Below are 26,845 nucleotides of genomic sequence, written 5' to 3'. Positions count from 1 at the left end.
GGTGTCACTTTATTTTTCACATGATAAGATGAGGAGCTTGCTGCTGAGCTCAGCCCTGCTGCCTCCCACCTGTGTCTACACCTTACAGCCAGGGACATGGAAGCATCAGCCCTGCATTGGAGCCATACCCTGGATCCTGTCTGCAGCTGGGTCCTCTCACTGGGAGGAGAGATTGAGCAGGACAAGCAGGGAGTGATGGGTTCTTGGGGTGCTCACTGCCTGTCTCTCGAGGGCTGGGCTGGCCCCAAAATCCCTCTTGAAGCTGCCCTGGTGAAGCACATCCAGCTGGAGGAGGAGGAGGAGGAGGGAGAAAGGGTGCATTTCCAGACTCTGGAGTGGAGCTGTTTGTTGTCATTCAGGAAGTCTGGCAGGAGCAGGGGCCTGATCCTGCCTTTCCCACTTCCCACACAGGGCTTGAACTGCAGAAACCCTGTTCTTGGTCGTGCAGTGGTTGCTCCCAAAGCTGTGCTGGGAGCTTCACAGGGGGAATCAAAGCACCTCACGTCTATGATCTAATTTTCAGCTGTGGCACAACAGCCAGGCTCACTGCCAAGAGCTGGGGAGAGCAGAGGGAGGAGGACTGGGGTGATTATAGGAGGATGGAGTGGTTTCTCAGCAAGACACACTTGTCTCTGCTCTGAGACAAGAGCCTCCTGAGCTGCAGGATAAAGCAAATACATGGTGTGGGTGCAAAAAGCACAGGCAGCATGCTCTGCTTTATTATTTGGGTTGTGTTAATGCCTCCTGCTCCTAATTGGGAGTCTGGACCAGCAGTGATTCCCCTCTTCCCAGCGAGCATGCAGTCCCAGTGGCTGGTCTGGTGTGTGTCTGTCGTGATTATCTCTGTGAGGGCTGTGGGGATGTGTTTGCTCTTTGGTTTCACAGAGCTGCAGCTTCTTGTCATTCTCTGCTGCTCACTTTGGGCTGCCTTTGGGCCAGTGGATGTCTGAGAGGGCTTGTCACAGATGCTGAGAAGCTTGTGTGCTTCTCTGAGGGCTGATTCCTTGCAAGAGCAGTGTGTGTGTGTGTAGGGGGAGATGGGCAGAGGCCACCTCCCCTTCAGGTGCCCTGCTCAGCAACCTGGGGATGAGCAGAGCTGAGATTGCAGAAGATCAGGTGAACCCTCTGGCTGCTCCCCACCACAGCAGTGAGACCTGTGAGTGTTCTGAAGGGCTGTGTGTTGCAAAGCAGGGTGTGCTGGTGGGGTGGTGCAGCCCAGGTGTTGCATGGCTGTGGGACCTAAACCTTCCCTTGAGCTTCTCCAGCCCAAAGGTGTTGGAGTGAGCTGGCTGGACTTTTGGCAAGTGCCTCCCCTGTGTGTAAAAAGGTGATGGGATCAGAGCAGGAGTGTGGAAATATCTCCCTCATGTCAGGGTGGAGGAGTAACAGAGTGCTTGGGGAAGCCCTGCAGAAAAGGGAGCAGTGGGGAGGCTCCAGGATGGAAATAGTCATAGGCTGTATTCCTTGGTGTCAGAGGCAGCTTGGGCTCTGGAAGGGACTTGCTGACCTAATATTTCAAAAATGTCATTTGAGGAGCTGTGCAGGACTTGGCAGCCCAGCCCAGGACTTGCTGCTTCTCTCCTTAGAGGGAGTTTCTGGTGCTGGTTGACAGTGGTTGGAGCAGATTCCTCCTCCTGGCTGTGCTGCTGTGGGGAAGGAAACCTGACACAAGCACCAAGTGGTGTGAGGTAGGGCCAGCCCCTCACCACTCTCTGTGAAGAACTTCCCCCTAATATCTAACCTAATCTTTCCCATCTTTAGTTTTAATCCACTCCCCCTTGTCCTGCCACTGTCAGACAGTGCTTTGAGCTGCTTTGGTGAGCATCAGGATGAATTGCTTTTGCTCATCTCCCGCTCTGCTGTGCAGCTCAGAGGTTTTTCCCTGGGATGGTGCTCCTTTCAGGAGGGTTTGTTGTGCTGTGCTCTGCACCCTGCAGCACTGCATCCCCAGAGGCGATTAAGGGACCACAGCCCTGTGCTGCAGAGGATCATTTCCTGCTCTGGACTGTGCTGGGTAGACTGAGATCTGTTTTAAATCGAGCCTGCAATTAGCATCCAGGAAACAGTGATTCTAGTCAGCAGTCCTGGCTCTGTACTGCGTTTCTCTGCTCTGTGGGTTTTCCAGAGGAAGAGCTGTTGTTTCCCACAGGCTGGTGCTGCTGAGCACTGCTGGTGTGCAGCTCAGTGTAGCTGTTATCCATGGTGGGCAGCAAGGTGAGGGAGTGTTGGCACACAGGCTGCAACTGTGCAGGGCCAGGGGGAGCCTGGAACCAGTCCTGCTGTTGGCTGCACTGAGATAACTGAGAGTGTGGAAGTCCCCAGCCATGGCTTGGCTCACAGGCCTTTCTGTGACCCTCTCCAAGGCCAGCAGGGCAACTGAGAGGCCAGTGTAGAGTCTTCAGTGGCTGTGGATTCATGCACATTGGGTTTGGCTACGAACCAACAGCTCTTGTACCCTATAGACAAGAACTCAAGAGGTTGAACAGCCTGACCCCTTACCCTCAGCTTGTAGAAGCTGCACTTCCCCCTGTAGTGTGAGCTCTGTGGGCCCACTCCAGAAGGAGAAGTTCTCTCTAGCTGTGTCACTTGCTGCTTCTCTGATAAAATCTTGTCTTTATCACTTTATCTAGCACAGTGCTTGGGTTGGCCTTCCCTTCTGAGGGCTTGCAGCTTGTTTACAGCCTGACAGTTCTTTGCCCTCACTGTCTTTTCTGCTGGAAGAAGCCAGAGCTGGGTGTCTCGGTGATGTGTCTGAGTGGACACCATTAGTCGCTTCACCTCTTTGGGTCTCTTTTTAGGTATTTCATGGATAGATTCCTCCGTGCCCTGTGCTGCCTGTGAGCACCAGCATTGCAGCCAGCTGAGCCCACAGGAGCTGGACAGAGTGATGGGGGACTCTCCCAGGAATGCCATGGATGGAGGCATGGACACATGCTGCAAAGACACACAGACTGAACTGGCAGAGAGGGTGGCAGCCATAGATGTGGCTGTTGGCCCAGACAGAAGTGACCAGAATGGTGAAGACAACACTGAAGAAAATGACACAGTTTTTTCTGATAACATAAAAGACATCCAAAGAAATGGAGTCAGCAGTAAAATGAACATGCTTCTGCCTTCCCAGCCATCAGAGGATGCTCAGTGGAGGCACGTTCCCAAGAGACCTCTCACGAGACCTGTCCTATCGAGCAGGAAGCTGTCTCTTCAGGAAAGATCATCAGGAGGTTATCTGGCTTCTAGCAGCACTCCAGGTTATGGTCCTTATGCCACTGGGCCATCGCCACGAATAGTGAGGAGACCAACGATCGAGTCCCACCGCGTCTCCATATCGGACTCTGAGGTAGGCATGCTGTCCTCTGAGCGTGGGGTCGAGGGGAGGGAAGGCTGTCTTAGCTGGCAAGACCTCTTGCAGATCTGAAAGCACTGTTTGTAGCACAGGGGAAGAAAAATCCCCCAAGCCAGGGGTGGTGTTAGCTTGGAATGGCTGAACAGCTTTGCATCCATCCCCCAGACCTCTGCTGGGCGCAGCCGTGGTCCTGGCACTGGCTCCTTCAGCCCTCACCCGCCTGGGATAGTGCTGCTGAGGGGCTGGGACCCCTCTTGTGTAGCAGTACCATGCAGAAGGCCTGTCAGACTGTTAGAGGAAGGGCTGTAAGCAAATGGCTTTGCTCTCATGCCCCTGCTGTGTGTGCCCTTGGGAGATTTATCAGTCACAGCAGCTTTACTGCTGGTATTTTATGGATTTAAGCTTCTGGAGATTATGTATCTCCTATTGTATTTTGCCTTTACTGAAGGCATGATTTAATTTTATAAAGAGCTTAAATGCACTGGTGTTCCCTACCCATCAGGATTTGCCTTTGTCTTTAAAGCATTTGTAACAGCAGGGGCAGTGGAGGGCCATGACCCCCTCTCCTTCAGAGGGTGGCTGCAGTCAGCCTGCTCTCCCAGTACCAGCTCCTGGCTCAGACCTGTCCCAGAGATGGAACATGCTGTTAGTGGCCAGATGTACTGATGGAAGCTGCTGGTTGCTATTCCCTGTGGTGTACCAGGTGGGGAAACCTGTCCCCTTGTGCTGTGCCAGGGAAGGACAAGGAGGGAGGCAGCTGCAGCTTTCCTGTCCAGCCTGTCTGTCCCACTGGTGTGTGTGCCCTGATGTGCTGTCACGGGCAGCAGAGGGGGGCAGCTCACACCACACTGCCTGGTGTGGCACCAGATGAGAGAGGGGCATGGGGACTGAGCTCAGACTTCAACAAGGCTTTCTCTGAACTCTGGGCATGGTGGAGGTGATGCAAATGGCCTGTGGTGCTGTGGGAGGCCTCGGGGTGCTGTGAGCAGGCTGTGCTGTCCCCAGTCCCATACCACAGCCCTCTGCCTTCTTGGCTTTGTTACTGAGGAAGCTGGTGCCTCCTGGGCTGGGCAGCAGAGCCAGGGCTGCTTGTCCTGCACAGAGGCAGTTCCCAATCAACCAGGCTGAGCTACCAATTAGCTAATTGCCCTGGGAAAAAGGGTTGGCAACTGCTCATGTCCTGCAGCCACCGCTGAGGAGTCTGGATCTGCAAGAGGAGGAGCTCATTCCACTCTCCTGCCAGCGTTACTCTGTGCTTAATTAACCTGGTCTGTCATATCTCTATCAAAATTACTCTGTGGTTTTTAAAACTCTCCTGCTTGTTCCCCTCCTTTCCTGGATTACTCATGGCCTGTGGCCTGGAATGCTCTGGTGCTTGTGCACTGGGGCAAGGCTCTCCACGGGCATGTTTGTACAGACTGATTGGTGTCTTGTCACTGTGTTGGATGGCTTGTCCTCCCTGAAATGGCAGGGCTTGGATCTGTGAGAGGGAGAGGCCCAACTGCTCGTTGGAAAGTGGCATTTGAATGGGTTTTTCTGTGTATTTTGCCATCCCAAGCCAAGCTTTTTAGGTAGCCAAGGAAAGTCTTACTTGGAGAATGGCTGGAAGAAGAATAAAATCTGTGTTTTTCCAGGCTTTCTCCACACACCTTCCATCACAGTTAATTGCTTTATACTTTTTCCTTCCTCCAGTCTCTCCTGGCTGAATCGTTGTTTCCCTTTCACACCTTCCCTGGTCTCCCTGCATCCACCCACTCCCTGGCATCCCGGATCCTCCAACTCCTGTGTCCTCTGAGATCAGCAGGAGCTCTTCCAGCTCCTGGCTGCCTGGGTGTCTCTGCAGTGTGGTGGTGGGCTGGGGCCATGTGTGCTTCAGCAGGGTGGAGAGGATGGGTCAGGGCAGTGCCCTCTCACTTCTTGATGCTGCTGCTGGCCCCAGCGTGGGAGGAGGAGGACGAGCTGACAAGGGGGATTTCCCTACACTTGGCATAGCCCAGAGACACAGAAAATAAACTGCTGCTTTGTCCTTTCTTTCCTTGGCTTTCCACATCTCCTGTTAGCCTCCTGCTGTGATTTTGTTTTCATAGAATCATGTAATCCCAGAGTCTCCTGAGCTGGCAGGGACCCATGAGGATCGTGGAGTCCAACCCCTGGCTCCACACAGGCCCAGCCAAGCCAGAGCAGGGCACTGAGGGCATCGTCCAGACGCTTCTTGCCCTCAGCCCAGCTCAGGCTGTGACCCCTGCCCTGGGGAGTCTGTGCCAGTGCCTGATCCCCTCTCAGTACAGAACCTCTTCCTGACACTGAGCCTAAATCTCCCCTGCTGCAGCTTCACACCGTTCCCTCGGGTTCTATCCCTGGTCCCCAAAGAGAGGAGATCAGCACCTGCCCCTTCACTCCCCTCCCTCAGGAAGCCACAGACCCCATGAGGTCTCCCCTCAGCCTCCTCTTCTCCAGGCTGCACAAACCCAGGGACTTCAGCCTCTCCTCATAAACCTTCCCCTCCAGACCTTCCCCATCCTTGTTGCTCTCCTCTGGACACTCTCCAAGAGTTTTGTGTCCCTCCTGTACCAATTTAATGGTAATTAAAAGGGAGACAAAGCTGTGGAGCTTTTGCTGCTGCTGTGGAAGTGCTGAGTTAGTACAATACTAAAGGAAGGGTGAATTTCAAGTCAGATGACTGCATGGGTCTTCTGTTCCACTTTCCTTTCCTGTGGTCACTGCCTGGGGTCACCATCCCTCCTTGCACTGTTCCTGGTCCGTGGGGAACCATCATCACACCCCTGTCACAGTTTGCTGGGGGCTGCACCCACCCCTTGAGGTTTTGGTGCTGGATAGCTTGCAGAGCTCAGAGCTGCCTTGGGGGGGACTGGTCTTGGCAAATGCTGTATCAGGTTAAAGGAGCCCCTCACTGTTTGCAGAGCAGGGGAGCTTGGCTCCGTGTGCTCTCCTGGAAGAGCAGCCTGGGATCCAGGGGAGGGTTCCTCTGGGTGCAGCTGTCCCTGCCAGGCAGATGGTGGGAAGGGCAGGGGTTGGTGCTGTGGCTCTGGGGCTGGTGGGGGTGTCTGGGGGCCCTCAGAGCCCTGTGGAGCTGGGGATGGGATGGGTGTCTCTGCTTGGTTTGGAGCATGGACCAATGGCAATGGACCAGTGTCAACAGGACGGGGGCTGCTCTCAGGCTCCTGGGCTGAACCTGGAGCAGTGCAGGGGAGTGGGGGCAGAGGGGGTCTCTGGTGTTAATCCAGCACAACCAGAGTCAGAACTCAGCCCATAACTGCTTTGTCCTGGGCTGTCAACAAAGCCCAGGGCTCAGTGTAACATACCCCAGTTTAAATAACATTTGGTCTTTGATTATTCAGCCCTTTGCCTCTGCTTGATGCTGCCTGGGACTGAGCCCTCTCCTCCCACCAGTACTCTAACTCTGCTCTCCTTTTGTCCTGCAGGACTGTGTGCAACTCAACCAGTACAAGCTGCAGAGCGAGATAGGCAAGGTATGGTCCTGGAGCTGGTGCCTGCCACACACACACACAAGTTTGGGTGGACAGATCGTGCCAGCCCAAAGGGTTTCCTGGCCAGGACTCTGTGCAGTTTGGGGTGTTTGGCTGGTTGGTTTGTTTGCTTGTTTGTTTTGCCTTACTAGTTTGAGCCAAGTTTTGTTCAAGGTCAAAGTGGTGCTACTGCCTCTGAAATCTAAATTTATTTTCCTTCCCCCTGAAGGTGGTGAAGCTGGCTCCCTTCCAGGGTGCCTGTTTGCCAGAGGTAACACTAAGAGACTTCTAATGCATTAGTACAACCCAACAAGGAAAGAAATCCTAAGATCAGGGTGGGTGTTTAGTCCCCACAGGACTAGTTCAAGTCTTTATGTCCATGAATGAAATGCTAGTTCAATTCTAGTCCACGTTTGGAAGGGGTAGACTGATTCAGAAGAGATCCCTCCAAAGTTATTCAGAGGGCTGGGCTGGTGAGCAGTTCAGACACCTGCACATTTGGACCTCTGCCACCATTGCAGATGGGTCCATGAGGGATGGAGCTGCCTGGAAGCTGTGCCTGCTGCTGCAGTCAGAACGCTGCAGTCAGGAGGGACCGAGTCCTGAGCTGCAGAGACCTGCACCAGCAGCTCCACTGCCTTCAACTCCTCTCCAAAGGACAGGCTGTGGGATGAAGCCTCCTTGTGTGTGCAGTGGGCTGTGGCTTGCTGGGTGGAGATACCAGTGCTTGTGGGACAGCTGAAACAGCTTCACTTAGGGCTGTTGTTACTGGCTTCAGTATGACTTAAGGGAGAGTGTGAGACCTTCTCTCTGGGGAGTTTGGCCCTGCCTCTTCCTTCCCTGGGGGTCACAGGGAGCAGATAGATGCCCTGAGGTTGGCAGAGAGTCTGCTGAACCTCCCGTGCTCCTGTATCAGCTGGGTAGTTTGTTGGTCTCCTCTCAGACCTGCACCTTAGTGAATTCAAGATGAATGTTTTGAAGGCTGCAGTGTTCACCCTGCTCACTCACCAAGGCTCTGTCAGGGCTGATACCTGCCATGGCATCTTCTCACATGCAGAAGATGTGTGGTGTTCACACAGAACTGCAGAACCCCCAGTGCTTTGGGTGGAGTTTGGCTTCAGGCTGTGTCTGGAGCTGTGGGTACAGCAGCAATCCCAGCTGCACCTGACTGGGCAGGAGGGGGGAGGAGGCAGGCAGCTGGTCCTCTCCCCTTGCACTGAGAGCTGGAGGGGTCTTGCTCAGCACTGCAGCAAGGGTGTCCAGCCAGAACTTCCAAGCTTGCACAAAAAAACCCACTTGAAAATGATTCCCTTCTTCCCACCCACACTGAAGACAGACACAGTGGTTTGACTCCAGGTGGTTTTACTCCTCAAGATGCCCCATGGCTCCAACAGAGCTGCCCAAACAGCACCTCACTGCAGGGTCACTCCCCCTGCTTGGGGCCAGCCACAGCCTGGGGCCCTGGAAGTTGTTGTGTATCCCCCTCCTGTCCAAGGTCAGCCTTGAGCAGTAAGGGTACAAAGTGAAGCTGCTGAACTGACTGTGCAATCTGTGTTTATTTTTAGGGTTCCTATGGTGTTGTGAAACTGGCCTACAACGAGAACGACGACAAGTATTATGTAAGTGTGTCTCCTCAGCTCCTCACTGCCCCCACGGCTCCTGGTTCCCTCTGGCACCCCTGAGAGAGAGCTCTGTCCCCCCTTGCCCTGCTGCTTTTCAGCTCATACCTTTCTGATTGGGGTGGCATGCAAGGAGCCAAACCTCCCCTCTGGGCACGGAGCTGCTGCCCGTGTCTGTGTGTCTCTGTGTGTGTGTGTGTGTGTGTCTCTGTGTGTGTGTGTGTCTCTCTCTGTGTGTTTGTGTCTCTGTGTGGTGCTGAGCAGGAGGGAGATGGGTGGGCTGCCTTATGTAAGAGGCAGGCATCAGGCTGCAGAAGCTCACCACTGATTTGTCGTGTCATTTTCTAGCTCTGAAGCGGGTCACCTGAAATGAGAGGCGTGTGGGTGGTGGTGTGCAGCACCTGCTGTGGGTTGGAAGCTCTGTCTGCAACGAGCAGGCGTGTGTTGGGAGGGAGTGGGGGTGTTTGTCAGAAAGATGCTGAGCAGTGTGGCCCAGCTGGGCAGGGCCTGGCTCTGCTGCACCTCATCCCCTTGCAGGATGCCTTCCTTTGTGCACCCAACAGGACCTTGCCATCGGGCTGTGAGGTGTGGGGTGCAGGGCAGAAGGCAAACCTTGGCTTTTAAACCTTGTGTGGAGCTGCAGCCAGAGTTAGGAGGGCTTCTGATTAAAAAAGGCTGCTTATCCTGAAGGCTTCTTCTCTGTCCATCCCCCACAGAAATCAGAAATCACAGAATTATCAAGGTTGGAAAAGACCTAAAAGATCATCCAGTCCAACCATTCACCTATTACTACTAGCTCCCACTAAACCATGTCCCTCAATACAATTCCCCCTGAGAGGCAGGGGAATCCTAACCACCCCAGCTGGGATTCCTGCAGATGTGCTCATGTCCCTGGGCTTGCTGTTCTGCTCAGGCTGAGTGCAGGAGCTGGGCAGCTGGCTGTGTGGCTGTGCCTGGAGGCTTGTGGTGAATCCCTGGGGCAGGTATGTGCTGAGCAGAGCTGTGTGGTTGCAGTGCTGTGGAACCTGAACCCAGCTGCCTTCGATGCAGCCCTGCTCTGTGCTGGCTGCTGAGGGGAGTCCTGCTTCTGCTGCCACCATGGAGTGGCCTCACAGGGGGAAAAGGGGCCCCTTGGAGCACCCAGGCAGCCTCTTGTGCTGCTCCCTGTCCCAGTGCACACAGCTGTTGGTATTGGCACAAAGGGGCATGAGGATATGCCATGGAGATACAAAGCACCCACACTCCCTGCTGCTCCCCACCTAGTTCTTCCCCTCTGAGTCTTGGCTCTGCAGGTGCCAGGGCAGAGGGCTGGGGGGAGCTGCATGCCTGTTGCCATTCATTGGCCCCTCCATGCTTCCCGTGGGCATGACATTGCAGGAGGAATGTCTTGAAATACAGGATGCAAGAGTTGAGGAAAAGAATCTGTATGAGGTGCCAAGCAAAGGACCCACAATTCTTTCCATCTCCTGTGCCTTCTAAGCTGACTCACCCTCCTCACCAGAGCAGCTCTGGCTTCCAGCAGCTGCTCCCTTTCTCTGTGCCCTCCCAGTGCTCCCTCCACAGCCCCACAGGAGAACAGCTCTCATCTGCAGGGTGCTCTGGCTTCCCAGCCAGTGTAGGCAGTGCTGGCACCAGCAGCACAGAGTGGGGAGCACATCTCATTGCATTTGTTTTCCAGTATTTTTCTTCCCAAATGACAATCTTTGTGGTTTGGTGCTGGGAATCCTGGTGCTGTGCCATGGGCTGCCCTGAGCAGGCAGAGGAGAGGCAGGTTTGGGTTAGCATTGCCTGCTGTGTTCTTGTCCCTGTTTTGGATGTGGAATAACACCCTGGATGTAGATTTAGCTGGTCAAATGAAAGCCAAAAGTGAAAGCCTGTGTCCAGGTTAGTCTGGTGTGTGTGAGTTAATCCCCACTTAATCTCCATTTCTTCCTCTAATCTAAGCAAACACTTTAAAGCTACTGCAGCCAGAGAGTGGCTCCCATGCCTGGGCTCTTCTGTTTCATCCTTGGTACCCAAAGGGTACCCAGGAGGTGTGCAGACCTCCTTACTGCCAGCCTGGCAGGGACAAGCTCTTCAGTTCACCCCAACGCTGGGGGCTGAGGCAGGGTCTGAGCCAGGTCTCAGCAGGGACACTGGGCACTGTGCAGCTGGAGGTGGGAGATGAGACCAGAGTGAGAGCATCAGCAGTGCCTGCCTGTGACTGTCAGCACGTGGGAGAGGGCAGATGGCTGCTCTGCTGCTGACAGGCTGCCATGGAGTCTGTTTCATCTGCTTGCTGCCCTTTTTGCTGGGGCAGTGGGAGCTTTTCCCCTTCCCCTGCTGCAGTCACAGGCAGACAGGCTGTCACCCCAAGTCCCTCCAGGCGCCTGTGCTTCTGTTTGCCAGGAGGGCAAGCCATGGTGGAGACACCTCCACTTTCCCAGGGTGCTGAAACAGCCCAGGAGCTGGCAGGCAGGCTGTTAACACTTCAGGGCAATAGCAAACTGCATCACTGCCTGATGGTTGCTTAATTTGCCACAGCTCCCCACGCTTCCCAGTGGGTCTGAACTCAGGTGCTGCCCTGCTTACTGCTCCCATCCCAGGCTCTGTTCCAGTGATGCACCCCAACACCCCTGGAGGGGCTCTACTAACTGTTACCAGCAGGTAGGAGGAGCAATTGCAGCTCTGGAGAAGACCCAACCATGTGTTTATTTTCCCCCAGGTTCAGCCCTGGAAGGTTGTTGTATTTCTCAGGAGCAGAAAGCTGTGACAGGTAATTGGAGGCAATCAGCCCTTGGTGAGCAGCCCCCAGTAGCAGTTTCACATGTGGTGTGTGAGCAGGAGGTCAGGGCTTGCTGCCTGCTTTATGGGCTCTAAGCTGGTGTGCTTAAAGGAGTGTAAGTCAGAGGGTGACTCCTGATCCTCCCTGAGGCATGGGGCCCATGGCTAGCTCTCTTCTGAGGGTGGGATTTGTCTGTACCAGGAGCCAACTCCTGTCCCAGCACAGGGACAGATTTCTGTCACTTTGGAGAGTTTTGGATCTGGTGTAGAACTAGGGGTAACTCTCAAGGAAAGATCCTGATAACCACCTTTGGGAGGACTGTAGCTGGGCAGTGGGGTCCTGTACCCCCTGTTAAAGGTGAGCAAGTGCTCCCAAGAGCTTTATCCTTCTCTGCTGAGCAGCCACAGTGCTGTGGGGGTGATGTCAGTGTGCTGACTTACACCAGTGTCTTCAGAGGATGGATTGAGCTGAGGAAACTGAACTCTCAGCACCAAGTATGTGACCTTCTCCAAAGAGGAGACCCTGTTGGGATGTGGGGCTGGCTCCCAGAGCATGGTGCTCAGTCCCTGCTGCTGCTGCTGGGGCATGTGAAGCTGTGGCAGCAGCGTTGCTGGGGCTCTGCCAAGGAATCCTGAGAGGTTTCACTTGTCTCAGTCTGCAGGGGATGCTTTGACAGTGACTGAGGGGTGGGGTGGGGGAAAGAAGAAAAGCCAAGTGCTGTGACAACATGGCAAATAAAAAGCAAAGGCAGAGGTGTGCAGATGGAGATGTAGTTTGGAGTCACTGTGCTGGTGGAATTGGATTCTGTGGTGCCTCAGGTCGTGTCTCCTGCCTATTTTCAATCTCTAAATCAGCTCACAAAGGAAAGTGGTTATGATGGACATTTGTTATGCTACTTCTGGACAAAAGCAATGGCATTGTAGGTTGTCAGTGGGTTTCTCTCTCCTTTTTTTCCCCTTTTTTCCTTTTTAATCTTGTTTCTTAGGAAACAAGATCTGTGTGATTATGCTCTGTGCCTCTGTTTGCACCGAACAACCTTTGCATGGAGAGCTGTTTTCTACCAGCTCTCAGTGATGGGGAGAAATTTCTTCCAAGTCTGTGAGAGGAGGTGGCTGAATAAGGTGCTGCTGCTGCAGGAAAGGTGGCCAGTACCAAGCCCTGAACCTTAGGAGCCCCTGGAGGACCCGCTTTGGTTGCCACCCAGGTGGGAAGGGAAGGCATGGCTCCCATATCTTCCTGTCCTCTTGCTCATGTAACAGCTACTGAACTGCTGCCAGCTGTGCTCCAGCACAGTGAGGACCAGGGAAGTGATCTCTGGCTTGCTTTAACACCCTGTGCTGGTGAGCAGTGGGGCTGTGAGGAGCTGGGTCACACAGGGTGAAGGCATCCCCTGCCTGCAGCCCGGGACACGGTGGTGGGGATGGGGCACAGCCTGCTGAGTGGTTCTGCTGCTGCTGGGAGCAGTGGTGCCTGGGACAGGTGACACATGCAGGAGCAGGATTTTAGGGGCCTGGCAGCTAAGAGCTGCCTGGGTCAGGGTTTTGGCTCCTCTCTCCTGGCAGAGGTTCCCTCCAAGCCCCTTTCTGTGCCCGAGGGCTGTTGTTCAGACAGGACAGGTGAGGAAGGGATGGGAATGCTGCCCCCTGGGCTGCTCAGCACTCTGGATTGTAGCAACCTTTGAGCATCTTCCTGCTCCCTGGGAGCTGCAGGCAGGCACCGTGCACAGCCCTCCTGACACTGCAGTGTGAGTCTCTCTGGCCACAAATAAACAGACACCCTAAGTGCTGTGAGAACATCACAAGGGACAGGAGAGAAGGTCCCTTGGCTCAATCCACCATCACCAACTCCTGTCCACATGTGAGTAGTCAGGAGGAAGGTGTGTGCAGGGGCAGGTGTGGAGGAAATCTCCTCTGGGCTCCCCCTTTTCCTGAGGAAGCTGCAGCAATGCTTGCCAGTGCCAAGGGAAATCCCTCTGCTTAGCTAGGAGCTGGTTCTTTATCAGAAAGGCATTGTCTGGGTAATTAGCTCTGCCTGTGAGTACAAATGTCTTTGGCTCTTTCAAGCACTCGAGCCTGGAAGGAGAGGTTTGCTGAAGCATCCCTGTGCTGCAGCAGCTACAGTCCAGTGAGGAAGCCTTGTCCTGCCAGCTCTCACTGTGATTAAAGTAAAGCTTCACAGCCACGTGCTCTCACCTCTGCTCTTGTGGTAATTAAGGAGCTCTGACCCGTTGCATGATGAAGTTTGCTCCTCATCCCCATCTGAAAGCACAGTGGGCAGATCCTCTCTCCTGATCAGCCCTCTTGTGCAGCAGCAGAGGCTGATGCTTTGACTTTGAGCATGTCCTGGTGCTGCTTCCACAGCAGGAGAGGCAGTCTGCAGTCAGCCCACCTACAGTTCAGTCCTGTTTAATGTCTTCATTGGTGACCTTGATGAGGGAATAGCATCCACCCTCAGCAAGTTCCTTGAAGGATGCTGTAAGGAGCACAGACACTGAGAAGGGGCTGCCCATTCCCCCTGCATCCCATCCTTCAGATACTGATAAACATTAACCAGGTCCCCCCTTAGTCTTCTTCTCTCCAGGCTGAACAGCCCCAGGTCCCTCAGCCTTTCCTCCCAGGGGAGATGCTCCAGGCCCTTCAGCATCTCTGTCCCTCCTCTGGACTCTCTCCAGGAGATCCCTGGCTGTTTGATCCCAGGGAGCCCAGAACTGGACACAACACTCCAGGTGGGGCCTGAGCAGGGCAGAGCAGAGGGGGAGGATCCCCTCCTGTGACCTGCTGCCCACACTCCTCCTTCACATGCCTCAGCTGCCTGGGTGTGCAGCACCCAGGGTATGATCAGGATGGGAAGGGAGGTGAGCCGCTGGCAAAGCCCTGCTTCCCTCCCTGTGCTTCTGCACAGGGCACAGGAGCCACCTTTTCTGATGTGCTCGTGGTCTTGGGCAGGGTGCTGGATCACACTGCAGGTCCTCTGGCACCAGGGAAGAGGATTTTATGGGGCAGAATCCCTGGGAATACACAAGGCAGTGCAGAGCTGATGAAGGGCTGCGTCCTCACCCTGCTCCAGGTCTGTGATGTCGGTTGAAGGGGTGTTAGTGGTATGGTAGTGATGCTCTAGCTCTTTTCCTTCCTAGACACTGGCAAAGTAAGAGGTGGAGCAGCCTGGAAGCAGCTCTGACTTGCAGCATGGCCATAGCATCACCCAAACCAGCAGGTACATGAGGGGTGACTAAAGGAACGTGCCTCATCCCTGGAGCTCTGGCCCCAAATGCAGAAATCCAGCTCCTTTTCCTTTGTCCAGCCTAAGATAAATCAAACCCAGTTATTTTCTCACAAGGAAAAAGGTGAGTGGCACAGATGGTTGGTTAGCAGTGCCTTTGGGAGAGCCTGGGTCAGTGTGTGTATGGGTGTCTGCTGTGGCCACCACCAACCAGGAGACTCCTCTAGACTGAGGAACAGACCTGAAGCCCAGGGTGCTCCCAGGTCACAGCAACCAGCACTTGGGCTCTGGTTTAGTTTTAACACTGGGGTTTTTTTTCCTTCTCCCCCCAGGCTATGAAGGTCCTCTCCAAAAAGAAGCTCTTGAAGCAGTATGGATTTCCACGTGGGTATCTCACAGTTAGAGGTCTGCTTGTTGTCCTCAGCCAGGGGAATGTCCCTGGGGAAACACTGGTCACAAGAACTTGGGCTGGGTCAAAAGCTGCCCAAGCAGTTGGGGGCTGGTTAAAGCACAGTGGGCAGGGAAAGGACAGGCAGAGCCACAGCCAGATTCAGTGCACTTGGTAATTAGGTTGCTGGCTTTGATTTTCTGAGTCCCTTTGAAGTTCTGACTCTTCTGTGTTCACCGTCTGCAAAGCCTAATTAAGTGCTGGGAGTTAGGCAGGGCAGACCCCCTCCTCCTTGGGGCTCCAGGGGCTGGGCTCTGGGACCTGGCAAACCAACCAGGCTGGTGTGAGTGGGGCTGGGAGGTCTGTTCCTGGTGGAGACTGTAACGCTTTGGGGTGGTAACAGGGTGGTGAGATCTGCCAGAGTAGCTGGAGGTGTTCTGCAGAGGGGCCAGCTTGCTCCTTGGTGCTAAGCACCGCTGAGAAAGGAGTGTTCCTCCCTGTGTCCTCATGATTGCAGGTCGGCCACCTCCCAGGGGCTCCAAGGCATCCTCTGGAGAGCAGCCCAAACCCTTGGCACCACTGGACAGAGTCTATCAGGAAATAGCCATCCTGAAGAAGCTGGACCATGTCAACATCGTGAAGCTGATCGAGGTGAGCTGCTCCTCCCCCCAGCAGTGCTGGAACACGCCTGGCTCCTGGTGCCACTGGAGGATCTTGCTTCAGCTGCTCCTCTTTCAGCCCAAGTTGGTTTAAAATAGGTGTTTCCAAGCAAGATCATGCTGATGGTGTGTGACAAAGTGACCTACCCTGGGCTTTGGGCTGGTGCCCAAGGGAAGGCAGCTGCTGTGCTGGGAGAAGCAGCATCAGGCTGTGGCTGGTGACACTTGTGTGTGGACCAGCCTGGGAAGGTGCACAAATGCAGGCCTTGAGCATGGCTCCCAGCACTGGCTGAGGGCAGGTCAGGACAAGCAGTGCCTTTGTGGTTCTCCAGATCCTGGATTTTTCTGGAGCCAGGAAAATCTGTGTCCTTCAGAGCCCCTCTCTCTGCAGGGACCTCTAAGTCATTCTCAGTGCTCTGCAGCCCAGCACAGTGTACAGGGAGTGGTAAAATGATATTTGATTAAAAAGATAGTGTGTTTTTTTAATTAAAACCTGCTGTTTCTCTCTCCTGCCCCATTCCCCTTGTCCCCCTGTTATCAATGACAGGTCCTTGATGACCCTGCAGAGGACAACTTGTACATGGGTGCGTGAGTCGATGCCTGCTGACAGAGCCTCCTGGTGACACAAGGAACATGTACCAGGGCTTGGGATCAATACAGGGACAAAACTTGTACCAGCTTCAGCAGACTTGTTTCTTTCTGAAGAGTTTTAAGTGCCTGTCAAGACAGCTGGGAGCAGAAGGGCCTCTTGGTGTAGGGTACAGCAGCCTTGTGTCTTAGTGCACATCTCCTTTGCCATGGGGACACTCAGAAGACATGCCAGCAGCTCTGCCCTCCCCTGTGTGTGTGGCAGTTCCTGTCCTAGAGCCAGGAGAGGAGGGAAGGGTTGCAGGGTGGTTTCTCCTGTGGTGAGGCTGGTCTCTCCATTCTCCTGCTGCACAGTGTGGATAGTGGTAGTGATGGTGGGAAGCAGTCGTGTCTTGGGCTGTTCCCTGGAGGTTGGTGTCCCTGCCTGTGGCAGGGGGTTGGAGCTCTGTGACCCTTGGGGTCCTTCCCAACCCAGCCCAGGCTGGGATTCTGTGATTCTATGACAGTGGGGATGGTGTCTTTGCTGAGGAGGTGAATATTTTCATTTTGCATCCTCTGGTGTCCTTTTCATGGGTGAGGGGGGAGAAGGGAGGGGAGATCCCTTGTTCTGGCAGGTCTGGGTTTTGGAGTGGATTTGTGGGGGTTTCTCTGTGGGTTTGTAGGTGCTAAAACATGAATAAGCCTGGTGCCCTGTTCTGATCCACTCATGGTTTGATTTCCTTCTCTTGCAGTGTTTGACCTCATGAGGAAGGGGTAAGTAGCCTTCTTGGGGTCCCTTGTGATGGCAGTTGTGGTGTTCCTAGGTGGAGTGGGGGGTTGAGATGTGTGGTGGGGCAAACCACTGCCTGCTGGCAGGGGCAGAGGAGGCAAAACCCAGCTGGAGCTGCCTTTGCTGTGTGGCAGCCTGGAAGGATGTGGTGGATAGTGCTGGGCTGGGAGGATGTCTCCTGCTGTCAGGCTTGGATCCAGAACGCTGATTTGCTGCCAATTCCCCAGCCAGGTGCCTGGAAGAAAAGGTTTTAATCAGAACACACAGGGGTAACAGGTGCCCTGGGGTTTCCTCTGGCACCAGGAGTGTGAGCTCCTCTCAGCATCTGTGTGCTGCTGCCTTATTTAGCCCCTGGCACTGCCAGACTGGGGGAGGCTGCTTGGTTGCTGCATTTCTCCCCAGCAGAAGCAGCCAGAGGATGGGAATCTCCTCACTGCTTTTCCCTTCACATGCTCTGACTCTGCAGTCACAGGGAGGTGGGGAGAGCTGTACCCAGGATGGGGGAGATTCCCAAGGGGCTTGTTTCTCCCTGTGGCCCCACAAACAAGCCTCTTGCAGGCTGCCAGCTCCAGCAGGCTGCTGATGGGAGGCTCCCCAGTCTCCCTGGTGACCAGGCTGATGACTATCCTGTAGGAAAGGGGGAGGAAAAAGCTCCTGCAATCAGCTGTGGCCAGGGAAGGTGCAGCTCAGCCTGGCTGTGACTAGCAGAAGGCAATTAGACTCCATTAGTGGCTCTGCCAGTCCTGCTGCTCACCTTATTTCTCCCTGGGTTCAGCAGCAGAGAAACCTGCATGGAGAGGCAGGGAAAATGCAAATAGGAGATGAGGGTCATCAATCAAATGGTGGCAAGGGAGGAGGGAGAAGTGATGCAGGAAGGATTTGCTGCTGGCTGCTGAGGGGAAGAGCTGCAGAGCCTGGTGCTGGTGAAGGGCTGTTCTCCCACAGGGTTGGGTTTGCAAGGCCCCTGTGTCTCAGGAGCACTCACACCCAGCCCAGGTCCAGGGGGTGTCTGTCCAAATGCAAAGTCAAACTGCCAAGCAGGAGCAGGATTAACCCTCAGTGGAGTCCTTAGCTCCTGCCATTCATCTGCTGGGGAACAGAAGGTGCTGAGCGGCTCTTGGAGCCCCTTTGCCCTCAGAGGGGCTGTCCAGCTGGAAAGGGGACTGATAGAGCAGCTTTGGTGAGGGTCTGGCCTCCAGACCAGGGCTTTTAGGGGATCCTGCACCCCTCAGCACTGGCCTCACACAAAGGGAAGGAGAGGAGCAGCTGACCAGGCAGCCTTGGCTGTTCAGGGCTGAATGGCTGGGTCCTGATGCTGCCTGAACCCTGAGCAGTTGAAGGGCTTTTCAGAGCAGTTCAGCACAATGCACTGGAAATATTCCCACTTACTCTTTGAGCCTGCAGTTCCTGTCTAGACTCTGCCTTAGGCTGCACTGGCTGCACCCTGATGCTGCTTTAGCACAAAGCCCATCTAGCCTGCCGTCCGGGCACAAGGAAGGGCGCCCTGTGCCCCCTGCTGCTGGAGCTCACTGCCACGCAGCTTTAGCACGAAACCAGAGCCCAGATCCAGCTTTGTCCTTTCACTGGGCTTTTTGCACGAGCACTCCTGGTGGGTGGGCTGTTGCCCCTGCTTTCTGCAGGCAGCAGCAGTTACTCTGGTGTGGGCGAGGGCTCGGCGGGTCGCAGGGACTGTGTGAAGCCCCCCAGCACCTCCAGCTGCACTGGGGACGCTGGGGTGGGGGTGACACCCCCCAGCAAGGAGGGGTGCTGCTGTCTGCACAGCACTCAGGCGCTGTCCCTCTCCCTGCCAGGCCTGTGATGGAGGTGCCCAGCGAGCAGCCCTTCGGCGAGGAGCAGGCGCGGCTCTACTTCCGAGACATCGTCTTGGGCATCGAGTACTGTGAGTCCCCCAGCACTGACTGCAGAGTCAGTCAGTCTGTCTGTCTGTCTGTCTGTCTGCCTGTCTGTCTGCTGCTCAGCCTTCCCTCCCCTGGGCTGTCGCTTGAGCAAGTGAGGTCGCCCCTGGCTGTGTGTGGCAGGGCCTGCAGTGGCGGCTCTGCTCAGCTCCCATCTCCCAGGCAGCACCAGAGGCTGGGAGCTGCTGTTCCTTAGAAAGAGCATTAAGGAAATAGCAGCTTCCTCTTGTTTCCACCCCCCCCCCCCCCTTCTCCTTCCATTTATTTCTTCTTCCATTTATTTCTTCTTGGAGAACAGCAGAGCCAGAACATGGGTGTTGGCAGTGACACGCTCTGTGTTGCTTGGCTTCAGCTGGAACAAATGGCTGTCTCCAGCTTAGCAGGGCAAGTGCTGGCCATGGGAGGACTGGTGAGCAGCTCTGGGAGGGGCTCTGCCCTTGGCAGCTCTCTCTGCAGCACCAAAGGGACTGCTGGTCACTGGGGGTTGAGGGGTGGGGAGGCCCCAGTGCTGCTGTGCCCTCCCAGGGAGCTGGTGGCTCAAATGTGTTCCCAGGCTGTCTGGAGGCTCCAGTGGGAGGTCCCTTGCTTGTAGCCTATTGATTGGCATCACTGGTTTCTAGGAAGTCTTCTGATGTGGCTGAGGCCAGATTCTTTGCTAAGTCCCTGTCCTGGAGAGCACAGAGAGGCCACAGTGGGTCTGTAAATGCCAGTAGGCCTTTTTCTGACCCCGTTGTAGGGTCATCAGGAAGGTCATAATGTGCCTTGGACAATGGGGAGAGGTCACCAGTGTGGGGGGACCTCACTGCACTTCCCAGTCCCTGAAGGGAGCAGAGGAACAGGAGGGGAATCAGCTTGTTAAAGGGCAGAGACTGGCAGGACAAGGGGGATGGAGTGAAGCTGAAGGAGGGAAGGGTGAGGTGAGATATTAGGGGGAAGTTCTTTACAGAGAGAGTGGTGAGGGGCTGGAACAGGCTGCCCAGAGAGGGGGGGTGCCCCATCCCTGGGGGTGTTCAAGGCCAGGTTGGATGGGGCCCTGGGCAACCTTGTGTAGCTCCAGGCCTGGAGGTTGGTGGCCCTGCCTGTGGCCAGGAAAAGGGCACAGTACAGTAGGAGAGGTTGGTGATGACATCTAGTTATTCAGGAGCTGACTGAAGATGCCCTGGTGGCAAGTGATGGCATGAGAGACTGGCAGATGAGATTGTACTGCTGACTGCAGGGCAGTGCATGGGAAGGGGAAACAACACCAAGAAATATGGGCATCATGAGAGGCTCATGATGAGCTGTCCTCACTCAGGCTTCATTGTGGATGGTTCTCTTGAAAATGCCAGCCCATTGCTAAGTGACATTCAACAAAGCTAATGAGATCTGGGGCATTACTGGCAAGGAAACAGAGGAGGAAGCAGCAAATGTCATTATGCAGTTATTTGGATCTCTGAGACCTCTTAGGTCCTGTCAAGGGCTGTCTTGAATATCCTGTGCAACTCAGCTCAGCCTCTCTTAGAAACAGCTCTCTGGAACTGAAAAAGCCTCAGAAGGATCATCAGAATGGTCCTGGAACATCTTCTGCACAGAGATAAAACCAGAGCTCTTCAGGTTTGAAAATTACCATCTGAGAGGGTGGTATGACAGAGGCTTCTAAAATCAGAAGAGTCAGAGGGGTGGTGAACAGGTGTCTTCTCTGCCTCTAAAAACACAAGAACTAAAGGGCAGTAAACAAGGTAACCAGTTTAAACCAGAAGGAATTCCTCTTTTGTGTGGTGTGTGAACTGGAATTCAGTGTGTGGGGAGATGGCAGTGCCAGGACTAAAGGGACTCCCAAGTGATCAGACAGACCTGCAGGAGGAAAGAGCATCAGGGGCAGATAGTAGCAGGACAGGGGTGGAGTTTGCCAAAAGCAGGGGGTGTGGGTACCAGAGGTGACACATCTCTCTGCCTGATGCCTGTCCCCAGGAGATGGGGTGCTGGGGTAGGAGCACCTTTGGTTTGGCTCCTCTTCCATCCTTGTCTGTCCTCCAGCAGCTTGGCCACATTGTCCTGGAGGTTGTCACTGCTGACCTGCTGGCAGAGGGAGCTGCACTGTGTGCTCTGGGGCTGGTGTGGCTCAGGCTTGGGAGCTGTTTCCAGCCCTGCCTTGCTCTGGCAGTGCACTCCTGCAGTGCTGGTGGCACATCCAGAGCCAGGGCAGCCACAGAGCCACGAGGCTGGAAAAGACCTTTAAGACAGAGTCCAGCCATTCCCTTCCTAAGCTAAACCAGATCCCTGAGCACCTCATCTCCCCTCTGTTAAACACACCCAGGGGTGGGGACTCAGCCCCTCCCTGGGCAGCCTGTGCCACAGCCCCACAACTCTGCCAGGGAAGAACTTTGCCCTCCCAGCTGAGCTGCCCCTGCCCTGGGTCAGCTTGAGCCCATTGCCCCTTGGCCCATCTCCTGGCCCCTGGCTGCAGAGACCATCACCCACCTCTCTGCACCCTGCTGGCAGGGCAGGGGAGGTGGGGAGAAGGGCTCCCCTCAGCCTCCTCTTCGCCAGGCTCAACACCCCCAGCTCCCTCAGCTGCTCCTCAGAGGATTTGCCCTCCAGCCCCTTCCCCAGCCTGGTTGCCCTTCTCTGCACTCACCCCAGGACCTCCATGTCCTTCTGATGCTGAGGAGCCCAGAACTGGACCCAGCACTGGAGCTGCAGCCTCACCAGTACCTTGCAGGCTCCCACAGGAATCCAGTTTGCCTCCTCTAATTGAGTAAAACCCACCCAGCATCGATGCATGTGCTGCAATGCCTGGGAGCTCCAAGCATCTGCGTGGCTATTGAGCCTCCCAAATTCCATAACAATTATGTGTGCTTACATTAAAATTACCTTGCAATCTCTAGATTGCCTGGCAACACTTTTCCTTCAGTGTGCACAAACGGTGCACTTTTCCCTCTGTAATTACATCCTAATTGCTACACATTTACCCAGCAGTTCTGAGAGAACACCATCCTCAACTTCCATTCACTAATAAAATAAGTGGTTACTCAATAGCCCAGAATAAAGCATCCCATTGTTCCTGCTGGGGGGAGTGCTTGGGCATCCTGTAATTTCCTGCCCTGCTTCACTCCCTCTGCCTACTACCCACACATCCCTTTTTTATTATTATTATTGACTGTCTTCTAAACTTCAAGTTTCCCCCAAGCAGGAATGGACAAACTTTACTCCCCATCCAGATGCAGTGGGTGCTACAAAGGGTTTTACTCCTGCTTGCAGGACTTGGCAGCACACAGCCCTCCCTGAGCTGGGGAGACAGGCTGCTGGCTGCCTCCTCTGAGTGCCACTGGAGTGGTAATTTCAGGGTGCACTTAAGTGCTGTGGATAGAAAAGTTTTGCTGGATTATTTGTGTCATTAAGCATGTGCTTAAGTGTCTCTGTGAATTGGGGATATGTGCAATTACCTCCCTTTCCACTTGTAGCTTCCCTCTAGTAGTGCTTATCTGGGGTTATTTAAGCTCCAGTCCCCTTCCTAGGAAGACAAACATTGCTTTCCCAGTGATACTCAGCAGAAGTAGATGTGCTGGGTGGGGATTAGTCATGAAAGGAGTTAGCAGGGGTGGCTGGAGTCAGTCCTGGGAGGTGAATACATGCACCCCCCCAGAGCCAGGCAGCAGCCAGGGTCAGCCCTGCCCCAGACCTGGAGGTTGGTGTCCCTGCCTGTGGCAGGGGGTTGGAGCTCTGTGACCCTTGGGGTCCCTCCCAACCCAGACCAGGCTGGGATTCTGGGATTCTATGATAAGGGAGGGTCCTGGAGACTCCACACCCCCTGAGCAGCCTGTTCCAGGGCTCCCTCACCCTCACTGGGGAAAAGTTCTTCCTATGCTCCAACTTGCAGCCATTGCCCCTTGTCCTGTCCCCACAGACACTGAGAAGGGGCTGCCCATTCCCCCTGCATCCCATCCTTCAGATACTGATGAACATTAACCAGGTCCCCCCTTAGTCTTCTCTGCAGGCTGAAGAGAGCACAAGTGCTTTGGGTTCTGTGTCTGGCTGCAGTTCTGGACGTGGTTGTGCTTGGGGCTCCGTGCAGCCCACAGCACAGGCTGGTTGGCAGAGCTTTTGCCCCCCAGTGCTCAGCAGTCCCTTGGAGCTGTGGCCGGTGAGTGGCTGTGGCAGGAGGCTCTGCCTGTCCTCTGCGCCCAGAGATCGCGGCGCGGGTCAGCGGCTGGGGGGAGGAGGGCAGCCTCTCCTCCCTCTCCCCGTTGCTGGGGCAGTGCTGGGTGTTGGGATCTCTGCACAGCCCAGGCTTGAGCAGTGTGTGCAGAGGGGCAAAGCTTTGGTGGATGCAGCAGGAGAACGGGGCTGAGAAAACCAGAGCTGGGCTCCTCCAGCCAGCAGGTACGTGAAACCCCCGCCCTGAGCTGAGCGTGGGGGGGAAGGTGTCCCCCTTGCACAGCCCACTGCACCCACCCATCCCTCTGGCTCTTCCTCAGCAGAGCACTGCAGACCAGCACAGAGAGGCTGGCTTCAGAGAGCAGCCTTCTGTTCCCAGCCCTGGCTGGTGGTGCAGCAGTTTCCTTGGGAGGGTGTTAAATCATTTCTTCGCTAGAGGGGTGATGTGAGAGTAATACTAAGCAGACTCTGCAGTAGCACCATATGGATTGCTTTTGCCCTTGAATGGGAATGGGCTTCTGCTTTTAATCAAGTAGAATTCAGCAGCAGCCTCAGTAAATAGCAGGATGTGTCAGTGCATCACAAACTTTTATAGGTATCATTTTTTTAATGGGATTTTAGCAAGTTGTTATTGACATGCTGGAACTCAGAGGCTTCCAGAAGGGAATGCAGGGAAAGGCACCTTTTTCTTTTAAAGGACCAAGGAGCAATGTCTCTCTTTTTTTCTAGCACTCCTACTTCTGCTCCCTCTTGGTCTTCCCTGGCTGTAAATCTAAGCAGACAGTTCCCAGGCGTTTGCTTGTGAATGGAGAGGAGAGCCTGTGTAGTCTCAGAGTAGCCTGTGGTATCTGGGAACCAGGAGCGTTTCTGGAATGAGCTGCATGTTGCAGAACAAGCTGCCTTGTCCCACTGAGGGCAGCCAGGGGGCTGAGCAGGAAGAAATTATGTGCTCAGTGGGGCTTTGCTAACGAGCAGTGATGGAGCAGGGAGGCAGAGGAGACCTGTGGAGAGCCCAAGCCGTGCTGCACAGAGCAGAGCCAGCTGGCCCAGCAGCAGAGATCCTCCCCCAGATCTGAGCCCTTTTTTCCAGTCACATCTGCTGTCAGACAGGCCCTGGAGATGCCCCCCCTCCCCTGCCTGAAGGCTGCTTTGTGAAACAAGCACCCCAGGATCTCTGGGCTGGAGCACGTCACAGCCGAGCAGTGGGATCCTCTGGGGAGCAGCGTGTGTGTGAACAGCCCTGGCTTTCTGCAGGGCTCAGGGTCTGCTTGCTGAAGTGATGTGGCTGGGACAACAGCAGGCAGAGCTCTGCAGGGATGCTGACCCCAGGTACAGGGATGTGAGCCTGTGCTTTCCTTAAATACCATTCCCACATCACCTGCTGGCTTTCCACAGAGGTGATGTCGATTGTGTGCCCAAATCCTGTCCTGATGGGCATGTTTTGTGACCTGGGAGCACAAACCAGCTGCTCATTCACTGCACAGCTGGCACCCAGTGTGTTTGCAGACCTGGAGGTGTCTGGCTGGCAGGGTACCACCAGGCAGCTGAGGTACCTCCTGCCATTGAGGACTCACTGTCTTGTTGTCTGGCACCAAGGATGAGAAGCGGTGTTGTGGTGCTGATGAAGCTGCAGGAGAGGTGGGTGCAGACTGCCTGAAGCTGTGGGAAGGCTGTGAGGAATCTCAGTGTGGCACTGGAGGGGCTTTCAGAGAGTCTCCCCTGGGACAAGGGTTGCCTTAAGGACCAGCTGCTTTTCCCTGCCCCTGTGGGGAAGGTGTGGAAGCAGGAGAAGCAGTTGGGCCCAGCACACCCAGTCCCCACTGCTCTGAGAAACTCTGGATGGCTGAGTTTGGTATGTGTGCTCCCAGACTGCTGGAGCCACCTTGCTGATACCAACTGAGAGAAAACACATCATGGCAAAGGAACAGAACCAAGCCCTGAGAAGTCAGTTTTTCAGGGAGACCTTTTGCTTTGGGTGGTTGTTTCATAGGGGCTCAGGCTTGAACACACAATCTGGGCTCGTCCCAGGTGCTGTAGGCAGTGGGTGCAGCCTGCAGGAGCCTGACTGACATGGAGGGGGTTGGAAGATGATGATGATGGTCCTTTCCCAACTCCTGTTAACACCCTGGGTGCTCTGAATCCTCCTCAGAGGTGGTATCTCTCCACCACACAGCGTCAGCCTTCAGCAGGCTTTACTCCAGGTGCCTGTGCTTCATGCCCAAAGCCAGGACACAGCCTAGACTTTTAGGCATGAGTTCCCTTGTTTCTGGCTGCCCCAGGGCTCTGGGGTTTCACTAAGTCCAACTCTGAATGTGCCTGGTCAGGCTTTCTAGCACAGGTTGTGATGAGAAGGTTGTACAAGTGCCCTCACCCATCATACCTGATGCCTGGGGTGCCTGTGGGGTTGAGCAAACAGGTGTTTCTTTGGGATCTTTGCCTTGCTGATGCTCCAGAAACCCATGGGACTGTTCCTCAGATGCAGATGGGCCTGAAATCCTGTTACCTTTCCACTGGAGTGAAGGATGAGTCTAATAAGACTGAGTTTAACAGAGTGCTGCAGAATCAGACTCTCTCCTAAGGGCTCTGTAAGATCTGACAGTGTTTCATGTTCGTTATGAAGAGGTATTGATCCATCCTGGGAACTGGGGCTGCCAGCACAGAAGGTGGAGAGCATCCTGGAGCCTGGGGACGTTGTTCCAGTGAGCTGCAGACCTTTCCTCTAGGAGCAAAAGCCTTTCCAGGTAAAAGCACCACAGGCTGAGCTCTAGGGATGGCCTTGAATGGCCCAGGTACACTTGTGGCTCATTTTTGGAGGCGTTGGGAATCTCAGCCCTGTGGTGTCAGGCAGGATAGCAGACACCTGCCTGAGAGGCAGCTCATCCCCCAGAGGGAAACTCCCCTCCCTCCCTGGTTTGTTTTTGCTCTCCCTGTATTACCATAATGAAATGCCAGCTTGCCACCAGCTTTGCTGTGGAGCAGATGTCTCCTGGTAATTACTGTTGTTGTGGGGCTTTCAGTGTTTATCCTGGCTGTCTAGCCAGGCTGTTACAGCATTAACTGGCTCATGCTGCAGCTGGCCATGCAGTTGCTGCACATCTGGAAGAAGGTGGAAGCACCAGTGCTGCTGCTTCTCCAGTTCACCTCTTAATGTGCCAAGGGCAGCATCCCCCAGTGCAGCTCTAAAGGAAGGAAAAGGCATTTGCAGGAAGGACTTGCCCTCCCCAGACATGTCCTGCTTGAAAACAGCAGAGCAGTGTGGTGATCTTAGTCCTTTCTTGGTCCTAAAACCCCAGCTGGGGGGCTGCAGAGGGCAGACTGCCTGTGTGGTGGTGCGTTTCCCAGGTTTGTGAAGCAGGAAAGGGTTTGATGGGCGTTTTCCCTCCCCCAGTTGTGTGTTTCCTAGGAGATATGAAGGGTTCTGAGGGAGGTGTAAAACCAAACAGGCTGCATTTGCAAGGAGGAGGCATGGAAATGGTGGTTGGGGTTGGGGATGGAGGGAGGCTGAGGGGTCCTGTTCTCCTGGGCAGGGCAGGAAAGACTTAGAGGATTTCCTCTCCTCTTCAGTAAAGTCTTTTGGGTTTTCTGCTGTTCTGGTTTTGGGGTCGTTTTGTGCTCTGGAAGCTGGGTTGGGGGTTGTATATTTATTTCTCCAGGTCCCAGAGAAACTGTCCACTCCCAGCTGCTGCTTCACTCGGTGGCACAGGAAGGGCCTGTTCCAGTCTGCCTGTGGTTCTGCCCCTTCTGATTAGCTTTATGGAACTGCAGTTTCAAGAGAAACACATGAAAATGAACCTTTTTCCTTGGATCCCATGAGGCTTGAATACCACAAGCTGTCCAACCCATCAGCTGGTCTGTCTGATCAGGCCAAGCAAATCTGCAGGATCTGAGTGATCTCCTCCTCTAGCAGCTCTGCCTGGTCCCACTGGTCGGGCTCTTGCTGGGATCATGTTCACTC

The 26,845-nt window shown here is 54.7% G+C and overlaps 1 protein-coding gene across 1 annotated transcript in view; it reads left to right on the top strand.

Annotated features, from left to right (window-relative positions):
• Nucleotides 1-2,887: 2,887 nt before the first annotated feature.
• CAMKK1 (calcium/calmodulin dependent protein kinase kinase 1) overlaps nt 2,888-26,845 on the top strand; it is a gene marked incomplete at both ends in the record, with an annotated part of 36,526 nt that continues 12,568 nt past the window's right edge. The window contains 8 exons of the mRNA XM_084273337.1: nt 2,888-3,337; nt 6,787-6,834; nt 8,397-8,450; nt 14,766-14,817; nt 15,339-15,472; nt 16,028-16,064; nt 16,800-16,821; nt 18,649-18,737. Coding sequence (XP_084129463.1) covers nt 2,888-3,337; nt 6,787-6,834; nt 8,397-8,450; nt 14,766-14,817; nt 15,339-15,472; nt 16,028-16,064; nt 16,800-16,821; nt 18,649-18,737 — 886 coding nt within the window. The remainder of the gene's footprint in view (nt 3,338-6,786; nt 6,835-8,396; nt 8,451-14,765; nt 14,818-15,338; nt 15,473-16,027; nt 16,065-16,799; nt 16,822-18,648; nt 18,738-26,845) is intronic.

This window comes from Gallinula chloropus, assembly GCF_964237585.1.
Source record: "Gallinula chloropus genome assembly, chromosome: 19".
In the NCBI taxonomy this organism is placed as follows: domain Eukaryota; kingdom Metazoa; phylum Chordata; class Aves; order Gruiformes; family Rallidae; genus Gallinula; species Gallinula chloropus.
This window is presented reverse-complemented; position numbering and strand designations above follow the sequence as displayed.